The 11,721-nt window shown below is 46.7% G+C and overlaps 3 protein-coding genes across 3 annotated transcripts; 2 read left to right on the top strand and 1 right to left on the bottom strand.

Moving 5' to 3' along the window:
- The first annotated feature begins 1,890 nt into the window (after nucleotides 1–1,890).
- LOC136546526 (uncharacterized) lies at nucleotides 1,891–5,944 on the top strand. The gene is made up of 5 exons (XM_066538503.1): nucleotides 1,891–2,049; nucleotides 3,147–3,380; nucleotides 3,744–3,892; nucleotides 4,692–4,825; nucleotides 5,367–5,944. Exons 2-5 carry the CDS (start codon nucleotides 3,151–3,153, stop codon nucleotides 5,532–5,534), a joined length of 681 nt encoding a protein of 226 aa, XP_066394600.1. The 5' UTR covers nucleotides 1,891–2,049; nucleotides 3,147–3,150; the 3' UTR covers nucleotides 5,535–5,944.
- A 673-nt stretch (nucleotides 5,945–6,617) lies between these two features.
- Nucleotides 6,618–8,190, top strand: LOC136542111 (senescence-specific cysteine protease SAG12-like). The gene is made up of 4 exons (XM_066534398.1): nucleotides 6,618–7,028; nucleotides 7,157–7,262; nucleotides 7,346–7,549; nucleotides 7,650–8,190. Exons 1-4 carry the CDS (start codon nucleotides 6,633–6,635, stop codon nucleotides 8,060–8,062), a joined length of 1,119 nt encoding a protein of 372 aa, XP_066390495.1. The 5' UTR covers nucleotides 6,618–6,632; the 3' UTR covers nucleotides 8,063–8,190.
- A 61-nt stretch (nucleotides 8,191–8,251) lies between these two features.
- On the bottom strand, nucleotides 8,252–11,409 carry LOC136542112 (uncharacterized). Its single transcript, XM_066534399.1, has 8 exons — nucleotides 11,102–11,409; nucleotides 10,779–10,872; nucleotides 10,413–10,532; nucleotides 10,265–10,313; nucleotides 9,582–9,681; nucleotides 9,436–9,497; nucleotides 9,271–9,332; nucleotides 8,252–8,607 (listed from the first exon to the last, which is right to left on the bottom strand). Exons 1-8 carry the CDS (start codon nucleotides 11,260–11,262, stop codon nucleotides 8,500–8,502), a joined length of 756 nt encoding a protein of 251 aa, XP_066390496.1. The 5' UTR covers nucleotides 11,263–11,409; the 3' UTR covers nucleotides 8,252–8,499.
- Nucleotides 11,410–11,721: the final 312 nt, after the last annotated feature.

Genomic DNA, 11,721 nt, shown 5'->3' with positions numbered 1-11,721 from the left:
ACTTACCGTGGGGTTTGAGCCCAGCATGGGCTCGAGGCAAAGCACGAGTGTCTCAACATTTAGGTCGTCAAGTGGCCCAGGGCCGGTGGAGGGCGCTCCTCCTCCAGTGGACGTCGGGATGAGCGCCTCCTCGCAGAGGCAGAGTACACTGAGCTGGTCAGCGACAAAGTCTAGACTCCCAAAGAGGAAGGTCTAGAGTGGCATGAAGACGGGAGGAGCCCGCCATGCCGAAGATGGTGGAAGGGTGGGCCATCCGATGACCAGGCATGAATGCACGACGTCTTCTCCATGGACGACGCCAACTGTCGGTGCCAAATGTGGCCGACAAGTAAATATTTATAGTTTTGTCGTGCATTGTGATCGGATGTAGCCTAGCACATAATGGCACATGATTTATACTGGTTCGGGCAACGTGCCCTACGTCCAGTTTCAGTCGGCCGATGACTTTATTCCTAAGCCTATGTGCTCGAAGTTTGCTGTGGGGTTATAAACGAGTAAGGAATGAGAAGAGGGGTGTTAGAGGCCAGGTCAGACTCTGAACCAAATAGAAGAGTGTGACGGGTGCTCTAACATACGCTAAGTATTAGAGTGTATGCTCTGTGTAGCTATCGAGTTTTAGAGCTGTTGAGCTGTTCGAGTCCTCAGGTCATCGAGTCCTCCAGTCGTCTAGCATCCCCCTATTGAGAGAGAGCGCATTCCCTTTTACAGGTAAAGGGGATGGCCTTACAAGTCAGAGAGAAAGAGAGAGTGCATACATGTGCTATCTAGTCTTGTTGCCCACGCTGTCGGGTACGAGATGGTTGCCAGCGCCCATAATACTGTTTATGCCCAGACGCGTCTAGCAGGCTCTACCGTGTTCGCCTAGTACGACAAACGACGGCGCCCACAACACTATTTATGCTCTGACATGTCTGGAAGGTTGTAGAGTGTCCGTCTGTCATAGCCTGGTGGCACCGTCCTGCATGTGCGTAGGATATGACAAGGTACGGTCCTCAGTATTGTGGTTGACTTGAGCGTCTTACCTTATCTGCCCCGCCTGCGCCCTGGGCCCACACCGAGCGAGCGTCCCCGGTCAGTTGCTCCCAGTTGGCCTCGACCGTGTCAGTCGGGAAAGAGCAGCGAGCGGAGGTCCGACGTATCCTCGGTCGAAGAAAGGGGGTCGGACGAGGCGGAGCTCGTGACCCAGAGATTGGACGAGGCGGAGCGCGCGACCCAGAGGTCGGGCGAGGCGGAGCCCCCGACCCAGAGGTCGGCCCTTTCTGCCCTTTCTACCCCTTCACTCTAAAGGTGCCCGGAGCGGTTGCCGAACCCATCGGTGGGCCAACCTTCGAACTCCTGGGCCTAAACGGGCCGTAGGAGCGTTTTTAGCTCTGTATCCCTCTTTCCTCTAACGGATCGTGGCCCGTTCGGGGAGGCCCTAGTCGGAGGTGACGATCAGGAACCGGATCTTGGTCTTGGCCTGTTATTGTGTATCTGGGCCGGCTTAGGCGTATGTTGTCGTTGCGCCGCCTGCTGGGCCGAACTTTATAGGGAAGCGGGTCCATTGAGGACCCTAGGTTTATAAACCCGACATCAATTACGTAGGAACATGCACAAAAGTGACCAACGAAGGAGTGCCATCTTTATGATGGCAAAAAAAAGTTAAAAATCCCTGGTTGTGCGGTGGGGCCATGCGAGTATGCGACGAATAACGAATTGATGCCGACCATAAAGCTCAGTCCGTGGATGGGCCTACAGATGCTCCCACTCAGACAGAGACAGCCCACCACACGCACGAACGCGTGTTGGACGGACCGTGGCCATTGCGCTACAGCCCAACAGGTTGGGCCAGTGAGCCCACGCTAGCCCGGTGAGACGGCACGCGCCCCCAGGGCAGGAAGGATGGTACACGAGAAGACGACAGCGGCAGCTAAAACGGAGCCGTCAGTGTCTGCACGACTGCACCTCCTTCATCCACCCGACTCGGCGGCCTCCGCTCATCCGCCCGTTCTTCGCCGGCCGCAGACCGGTCTGAGGAGTGAGGATCCAGGAACCGCTTCTCCCCACCAGGTACTCGCTTGGTTCTTGCAGCCTGTGCTAGCGTCTGATTTTAGTTCAGCTGTCTGGATGAAGTGTAGTTGTTTGATCCCCATAGACATGCTCCCGCTCGTCCCGGACTCAACCTGAAGTGAGAGTCTTGATAGGATTTCGCGGTGACTTTGTTTGGATTTGTGCGGTGCCTAGTATAAAGTTTCTTTGTGGCTCTTGTTAGTTGGTCGGTTGGCTAGTTAGCTCTGCTCCGTCAGTGCACCTGGTATGTGTATGCTCAGGTGATGTTCTTCCGGTTTCTCATAGGGGTCAATCTTGGTTAAGCTTTTGTGGCGCCTTCTTGGACTGATGGGTGGTGACCAAGATAGCTTTATTTTTGGATAGTCCTTTACTTGTACAGGGTCTCTTATTTGTTGGTGTGGATGTAACCAGAAGCCTGCCCACTACTGCAATTTGATCTCCTCTAATTTTTATCAGTTATAACCTTTTCAGACCGAGTGATTGACATAAGATTCTTATGGTATGCTCATTTTGTTGATCGGTGTGGCACTGTTTTTAGACTGTAGTGCCAATTACACACTACCATACTTGTCTAGCTTAACTGTAGTTGTAGGAAGACTGGGAGTTGAGTTATGCTCTTTAGTTGCAAAGGGCACTGCTTGGCTCCTTGGGCATAGATTCAGCAAATAATCTGGCACGATTGAACTTTTGTTTTACAGATTCACTTTGCTTTAGGTTACTAATATGAGAAAAGAGAGCTTGCAAATTGCAATCACTTTGTCTCTCACACAAGCACGGTACAATGCATATCTTAGTAGGAGCATTTTAGCATGCTGGGCAACTTCCTTGGGTCCCTTTTGCTAAGGGAAGGGCATACAAAAGACATTGTCTGCTATTTTGTGCACCATTGATTAAATAGACTACACAGGTTGTTAGTTTTTTCCTGCACACTGAAAATTTTGTTTATTATCTAATGCATCTTGTTCCAAAGTTTGTAAATTTGTCTTTGGAACCTGGCATTCAGTGTATCATGCTGGCAAGCAAATTTTAATGGTTTATCCTGATGTTGAACTAGGCATGAAAGCATGTATGCTTAACCTTCATTTTCTGTTTGACAGCCTTATGGCAGACAGAAGTGATGGACCAATTGGGAGACTCCCAGAACATGTTATCATAGAAATATTCATTCGTTTACCGGTCTATGAGTGGGTGCAATTAGCATGTGTCAACAAGCATTGGGCAAGCATATTTCAAGGAGAATACATGTGGCAAACTGCTATTGCAAGGAACTGGCCGTCTGCTGGTCTCCGAAAACGCTGGCCTGGGCCAATTCCTAGAGGTTCTGCTAGGAGGTGAGTTCTGTAATATAATGTTGTTGTGTCCTACTGTCCTGTCCTAAATGTTGGTTTTGAAAACAGTCAAACTACTGCCAAATGCTGCTCTCTCTAGTTTCCATGAATTCCTGAATTCTGTTCCTTGCATTATTAGATTACATGTTCTTTGAATTTAATTTTGGCAATGTCACTTTGAAGTGAAGTAACGCAATAAGCTGGCATGTTCTCCCGTTCAGGGAAAAAAAAGTAAAAGAAAACAAAGAAGAACTGGCTTATGCAATACATACTCACTAGATCAGAATTCAGAACTTCACTCTTGGGATATCATCTAGCTCTAGTGTCTTTAACATCCAATGAAAATTGTTTCTTGGGTCCTTTTAGGAGATTTCAAGCACTGTATGTCAGTGAGAACTTAGTACAATCTGGTGGGGAGATTGATGAGCTTGTTGGTCACACTTATCTCTACTTAAAAGAACAGCTTGAGCGCCCTACCATGCCTCCTTCCAGCATACTTCATGGCACCATCATTGGTGAGGTTTTCTGTTCCAAGTTGCACAAGAGTGAAGTTCATCTTTTTTTTTTTCAGTGACAGAGTGGCCTGGTGCAAGTGGTAGAGTCTTACCGCCTGTGACCAGAAGGTCCCGGGTTCGAGTTGCGGTCTCCTCGCATTGCACAGGCGAGGGTAAGGCTTGCCACTAACACCCTTCCCCAGACCCCGCACAGAGCGGGAGCTCTCTGCACTGGGTATGCCCTTTTAGTGACAGAGTGCTTCCAGTGTTTAATAATGATAGTGGATTAGTGGTCAAAGGCATGCTCGAAAGATAAAAAGAAAACGGTATCCTGCAATGAAATCATACCAACTAGTGGATTGCATAAGGCCCCGTTCGCTTCGCTGAAAAAACAAGCCAAAACACTGTTCTGGCTGATTTGTTGTGAGAGAAAAACACGGTTCCGGTTCAAAAAAGAAGCAGAAAAGTACGGATTATAAGAGAAGCTGAAAAACACTGTTCAGTATGCTTTAGACAGTATTTATCTGCTCCAGTCTAAGGTATGCTTGATGGATTCTCGAGCAAATGAGGTGTTCATGAGCTATATGTACACCACAGCTTATTAGCAACTGCAGGTGTTTTAGGGTTGTGAGGATAGGACATCACTGAGCATTCATGTCCCTTCCCCTGTCATATATGATCTGCTTTGGTGGAAATATTGGAGTTCACAATACTTCTATGTACTTAATGTAAAGATAATCCTCCCAGAGGATTGCTCATACTCATGCTTATGCCTTATGCTAACTCTAAATTAACACGCCTTTTCTTCTCCTCCGTACAGATCAGTTCATTGCTTGTGGTAATACAGGAGAAAAGGCCCATGATCTTGCTTCAAAAATATGGCTTGCAGTCATTGACAGCTTGGAAGAAAACCAGCAAACTTTCGTGTTGTTAAAACGCATTGCACAAGAAGAAGTAAGATAATTTTGTTTGCATTTTCTTTAACTCACAAAAAACAATACCCAAACTTCCCGAGTTACAATGGACACAGGCATAAAATTCCCCAGAAGTACTACTCTGATGCATTGTGATGTTCATGTTTTAGTACTGGCATAATAATATGATAAGGCGTATCATAGACAACTTAGGGGGTGTTTGGTTCACTCCCCACCTCCTAAATCTAGTCCCATTTAGTCACTTTTATCCAAACACTATGACTAAATGAGACTAAAAAGTGCATTAGCCAACTAGTCAACCAAGTGTTGCTAAATGGGACTAAAACTCACCTTTTAGTCAGGCTGCCTCACCTTTTAGTCACTTTGGGGCCAAACACCCTGACTAAAAGGGACTAAAAAACCTCTTTTAGTCCACCAAACCAAACATGGGGTGATTAAAGTTTAGGAGCTGGTTTAGGTGACTAAACTTTAGGAGGTGTGAACCAAAGAAGGCCTTATGGTTGACTTTTGGAGATGCTAGTATTCATAGCAGATGACTTATGTACTTCTTTCATGTGCAGTTTTTCCTTCCATTTCCATACTCCAGATCATATAAGGTACTGTGGAGGGTGTTTGACAAGCTGTTCACCGACTTCCGTGACTGTTTCAGTGGGGCTGAGTACCATGATGCTCTATCAACTGCTAAGTCTAGGTTTCAGCCGGTGCCTTCTACATGGCTCGGCCATTAATGCACTGTTGTTGCTCCTGTTGTGCACTTTACGAGTATCAGATGAAGTAGTGATACTTTCCACAAGGGCAAGGCCTGATGCCATAGAGTGGCAATTCCAGTGGACGATTCATGTACATGTAGCATCTTGACAGCTTCAAGAGCATTAAACTGTTGTTTGAGTGGGAATACTCGTGTTGTCCTTGAACCTCCGTTGATACAGCTCGCCATCTGTACAGTTAGTTCGGTGTATACTGCACTTTCAGCAATACCTGGTTTCTATATTTTGAGCTTTCCAGTAGTGCTGCTGGTTTGTTTTTTTTTTTTCAGAAGAATAATTTACCGGATTGTTCTCTCATCTGCATACAGGCAATCTGGTGTTTGATGTAAGCAAAAGTTCTGGAGTACATCTAATGTTTATTCTTATTTCCACATTGTTTTATACTGAATGATTTACTGTATATTGAAGGTAGATTGATTGCAAAACAAGTATATTTGGGCATCCCCTGTATTTTAGACTGTAAGGTTAATTACTACTGGACTAGTGTAATCTGGATTAGCGGTGTACGTTACTTTGGGCATGTTTGATACCATGGCTAATTGTTAGCTAGCTTTTTAGCTTAAATTAGCTTTAGTGCATCTAAACAGGAGAATTAATAGGTGGGCTAATTTTTTAGCTAAGTCTTCGAGTAGTTGTTAGCCAATTATAGCTAATTTGGGTTAATCTTTAGCCTAAACTAGTAGTAACTAGACATGTTTATCGAACGTGCCCTTTACCGCATAACCTTACGGCCTTGCCTTTCCTTCTATGGCAAAGCACAGTAATCTATCTATTATAAATGCAAGCATGTCTTCACAGAACAAGATAAAAGGTCGAAGAAACGGAACAGCCAAGACAACTTGCCGTCACAAAACGAAAATCCTGTGCGCCATTCTTCTTTCCAGCGCACTTCACATGCAATGCAACGGTGCATGCTTGTGCAACAGATCATCCCCCAAATCACGCTCACGGCATGATGAGGACAGTCCACAACGACCTTCTCGCAATGTCCCCAGCCTGTCGCAAGTTACCGACGACTATAAGTGCTTCCACATTCCACGATCATCGCGCCCTCCGTGCATGCACCATCGCCGATCGCCGTCCTCCTCCCCAGGCCAAGCCAAAGCTCCAGCAATGGCGAGGTCTTCGCCGCTTCTCGTGCTGCTGGCTGTCGTCTGGATATGCGGCGCGGTCGTCCTAGCGCGTGCCGACCCGATGCTCGAGAGGTTCGAGCAGTGGATGGGCAGGCATGGCCGGCTGTACGCCGACGCGGCAGAGAAGCAGAGGCGGCTCGAGGTGTACCGGAGGAACGTGGAGCTGGTCGAGACGTTCAACTCCATGAGCAACGGCGGGTACAAGCTGGCCGACAACAAGTTCGCCGACCTGACGAACGAGGAGTTCAGGGCCAAGATGCTGGGCTTCGGACGGCCTCACGCCAGAGCCGGGCACACCACGACGCCGAGCACCGTGGCTTGTGTTTGTATTCTCTTTCTCTGAAACTATGAGCTTGCATTGTCAGTAATAACAGCATCACAGCAATCATTGACTGTAGCCGTCGAAAGTTTCTCAGCTATGTTTTCCCATGATGTTTGTGCTGGTTATAGATTGGTAGTGGACTGGTGGGTCGAGGTTATTCTGACGAACTACCGAAAAGCGTGGATTGGCGAGAGAAAGGAGCCGTCGCGCCGGTGAAGAACCAGGGGGAGTGTGGTGAGTGGTAGCATCGGTGAACAATGGTCTGAAGAACGATGGACGCGACGCCTGTTTTTGGTGACATTTTGCGTGTCCTGCAGGTTCTTGCTGGGCGTTCTCTGCCGTTGCGGCCATCGAGGGCATCAACCAGATCAAGAACGGGAAGCTGGTGTCCCTGTCGGAGCAGGAGCTGGTGGACTGCGACACCAAGGCCGTCGGCTGCGCCGGCGGATACATGAGCTGGGCCTTTGAGTTCGTCATGAAGAACAGTGGCCTCACCACCGAACAGAACTACCCATACCAAGGTACTCCTTAATATATGAAAACGGAAAGCTCGTGCTCTTCCATTTGACTGCACCAAGAGATCAAGGATTTGCATTTCACGTTCGTTGCATTCGCGTGCAGGGATGAACGGCGCCTGCCAGACGCCGAAGCTGAAGGAGAGCGCGGTGAGCATCTCCGGGTACGTGAACGTGACGGCCAGCAGCGAGCCCGACCTCCTGCGGGCCGCCGCAGCGCAGCCGGTGTCCGTGGCCGTGGACGCCGGCAGCTTCGTGTGGCAGCTCTACGGCGGCGGGGTGTTCACGGGGCCCTGCACTGCCGACCTGAACCACGGCGTCACGGTGGTCGGGTACGGCGAGACCCAGGGGGACACGGACGGCGACGGTACCGGCGTGCCCGGGCAGAAGTACTGGATCGTCAAGAACTCGTGGGGGCCCGAGTGGGGCGCCGCCGGCTACATCCTCATGCAGCGCGAAGCCAGCGTCGCGTCCGGCCTCTGCGGCATCGCTCTGCTCCCGAGCTACCCGGTCATGTGAGACGGCTGCCAGAGTTGAGAACTGCAGCTCTAAGAACAATCAATCATGATGTTGGCCATCTTTTGAACAAAGGGCGTTCGTCTTAACCCTTTCGGAATAAGATGCAGTTTTATCTTGGTGATCCATAAGGTTACTGGTACAACATTAAGATCCTGTCAAAAACCTGGCAGATTCCATGCGCAGAAGAAATTAAAACAAGACTGCTGAAACAACGCTCATAAATATCAGCAGAAGAAAGTTACAGAATTACATCTTTTCTACTTATATAAGTATCACAACACCAAAGTTCTTGTGAACCTAGGTCTCCAGTTTCTAAGGGTGTTATCGTAGCCAGTTATAAATAATACAATTAGAAATGTGTAAAATTCCTGGTCCAAACAGGCTACAACAAAAACTGGAAGACGCTGAGTATTGCTTCCCAGAAGCCACCGTTCATGTCATTTCTTCAGCAATTGTTTCAACACATCTTCTGCGTGCCGCTCCATCTTAGGTAGAATCCAGTCATGCTGGATGATATCCAGGCTGTCTTTCTCTGCACCCAAACTCTGGAAATAGCCAATCAAAAAAAAGTTAAGGTCTCAATCTTGTCAAGTCACAAGTTCAGAACAGATAATTATATTGACACAGATATAGACATGTGAAATAAACAAACAAAATGCAGTAATCGTACATATCAAGATCAGCTCTGGGTAACTACGGCAGCAAGACACCAACAACTAAGTGAAGAATAAAAACAACGACGAAAACTTCCAAGTTCATAAAATAGATATCTCAAGATGCAAAAGATGCCAAAAGCTGGGCATAGGAGCCATCAAGTTCTTGCAGTATCAGATGTTTGACACCAGAGCAAGAGGAAATCAGCTACAATTTCCCCTGTACAATAGGATCCTTGGAACAAGGTTCGTAGGAGGTTGATGATTGACTGTAACTGCATACCATAACGACTTACCATACATGTAACTCAAAATTCATTCACAAATACTCCACCTAACCACAAACTTCTATGTAACATTAATTAATCTAGTTTTTAAGAATGCTGAATTAAAAGCAAGACTGGCAAATAAAAAAAATGAAGGATAAATGCTAAGCAGAGCTGATTTTGTTTCCTTTGACTGTGAAAATAAGTGGTGTGTGATGTACCATACATCATCATGTATCAATCAGGAACAAGCACCAAGAATTTGCATAAATAACAGAGAGCATCTTACCATTGTTGGGTTAAATCCAAATCCACCGCCCATTTGCATCATCTTTTGTGCATCATCAGTTGCTGCACATCCAGGCAAAGATAATCAAACCACCAGGCAATGCAAAACAATAAATAAACACCACTAACAAGTTTTCCAGAGACATATAAAGGTGAGTATCATTACCGTTTTCTTCACCAAGAATCAGACTGAAAAGACCCCTCAAGCCGAATAAATTGAGGAAATACCTATCAATAACAGCAAACGTTAGCACCTAGTCACTATATCATCAAGGTAATTCCTTGACACAAAGATAATAATTCTATACATACCATGAACGGCTGCTGACATAGCTGACATCAACAGTGCTCAGGTCAATCCCATTTTGCAGCATTCCCCTGAATCTTTGAGTCAATGGAAAGGGGATTTTCGCTGAAGAGATTGGCATATATGTGAGCATGCTTCAACTACATACAATTGGAGATAAGACATGATAACAAAAACAGCAAAAGCAAATAATACACATGGGTATATGTCTGCTCTATTACGTGAAATCTGCCAACTACTAATTTCATCAGAAGTATTTAATTCTTAACAATGCATCTCTAAGTTTTATTGGGATCACAAGCCAGGAGTTGAAAAGTGCTAGATTGAGAACGTGACCATAAAATAGCATTTTACCCTATCATTTTCAATTAAAAAGTGAAAAGAAATGGCGACTTCAGAACATAGTGTTGGTATCAGGTTTCTTCCAAAGATTGCCAATTGCCATACCAAAATGTGTTAAAAAATCATTTCCATCATCTACTGATGATACCATAAGATAAAGTTGAGGTGTGTTTATATACAAATAACTTTGCAGAGACTTGAAAGTTAGAATTGAGCTTCTGGAATTAACAGAGGTGATCTTATAACAGCATGGAATTGGAATTAATATGAGGATTAAACTTATAGCTGACATATGAGAAGATCAGGTATCACAAATCATATATATATTAAGCAAATATGGACATACCTGCAACAAAACCTGAAAAGAAAAAGTTCACCCATGCAAATGTAAGTGTCTGCAAAAAGACAAAACAGCATGTTAATATAAGGTAGAATGCCACACAGATAGCCAACTATACTGCAACAAAAATAAATCAATGTGCAGAACATAGAACCTGAGGAACTATCATGGATAGATTCTTCTTCATCATGTCCATGGCCATGTTTGGATCTGAAAACATGGCTGCCTGAGCCTTCTGCGCCTCTTCCTTTGGAACATGAAGTAATCCATTTTCCTACAATCACTAGATATTGTAAGCACAATATACACTAGACTACTGGAGAAGTCATGTGGAATCGTCCAATCAGCATTTCAAATCATAATAACTAAGCATCATCAGGACCACCGTGGCAATTATACAGCTTTGTGATTCCTGTTACCACACCTATTGCTTGTGCACACTCTATCATCACTAAACAGGGTAAGCTTAACAGTTTCCCTGATCCTACTGTTTCGATGCTTCACTTAGAATTAAGATTACCTCGTTGGTGTAATAAACCTTGCGTGCCTTGAAAGCCTTGGCCGGGATGAACTGCGCGTTGGTCCTCAGGTTCCTCGCCCTGATGACCACCTGCCTGCGGATCAGCAAAACCATCACGTATTCACGTCAGCTAGTAAATCAACAGCTGAGCGTCAGCTGCTTAAACTCACAACCTCCGATACAATCACAGATGCAAATTTGACTATGAACTAAACCCCAGAGGAGGCTCCTGGATCTAGATCGCTCGGATCCAGCGAACCCTCCGAGCGAACCGGAGAACAGATCGGGAGGGAATTGGGGTGGGGAGAAGAGAAGTTTCGTACCCTTCTTTAACGAGCTTGGGGTCGGGAGACGGGGAGGTCGCCGGGGAGCGCATGAGCTTGGAGACAAAGTAGCGGAGCACGCCGATGAGGACCATAACCACGGAGAGCGGGATCAGGACCCAGTCCCGGATCGCCGTGTCCAGCACCAGCTCCTCCGCCATCGCCGCCGCCGGGAGTGTAGGCCCTAGCTGCGCGGCGGACGGCAGCGAGCTCGCCGGGTAGGGTGCGGTGTGTGTGCGTGCGGCGGTGCGGGTGCGGATCGGTGGGCCGGCCGAGGCTGAGGTGACGACTATTAGAAAAGGAGAAGCCTTCGGTCTTCCGATTCGGTTAAGAATCGAAGGTGGCTTATTGGGTCGGGTAGGTCGAGGCCCATTTATAGGTAATGGAACCGCTAAAAATAGGCCCATGCTGCATGTATCACGAGCACCCTTTCTTTTCCATTTTTTTCCTTCTTTTCGAGAACCCTTTACAATTCTCTTTCTCTATTTTTTTTCTGAAAAATTGAGGGGAAAAAACACCACTCAATTCCTCATTTCAAAAGAAACGGGGAGCAGTTCATCCGCTTTCCCTTTCCCAACAGCAGCAGCAAGCCCACGCTGCCACGCATGGGCAACCACCGT

The sequence above is a fragment of the Miscanthus floridulus genome, chromosome 3 (genome assembly GCF_019320115.1).
Source record: "Miscanthus floridulus cultivar M001 chromosome 3, ASM1932011v1, whole genome shotgun sequence".
Classification (NCBI taxonomy): domain Eukaryota; kingdom Viridiplantae; phylum Streptophyta; class Magnoliopsida; order Poales; family Poaceae; genus Miscanthus; species Miscanthus floridulus.
This window is presented reverse-complemented; position numbering and strand designations above follow the sequence as displayed.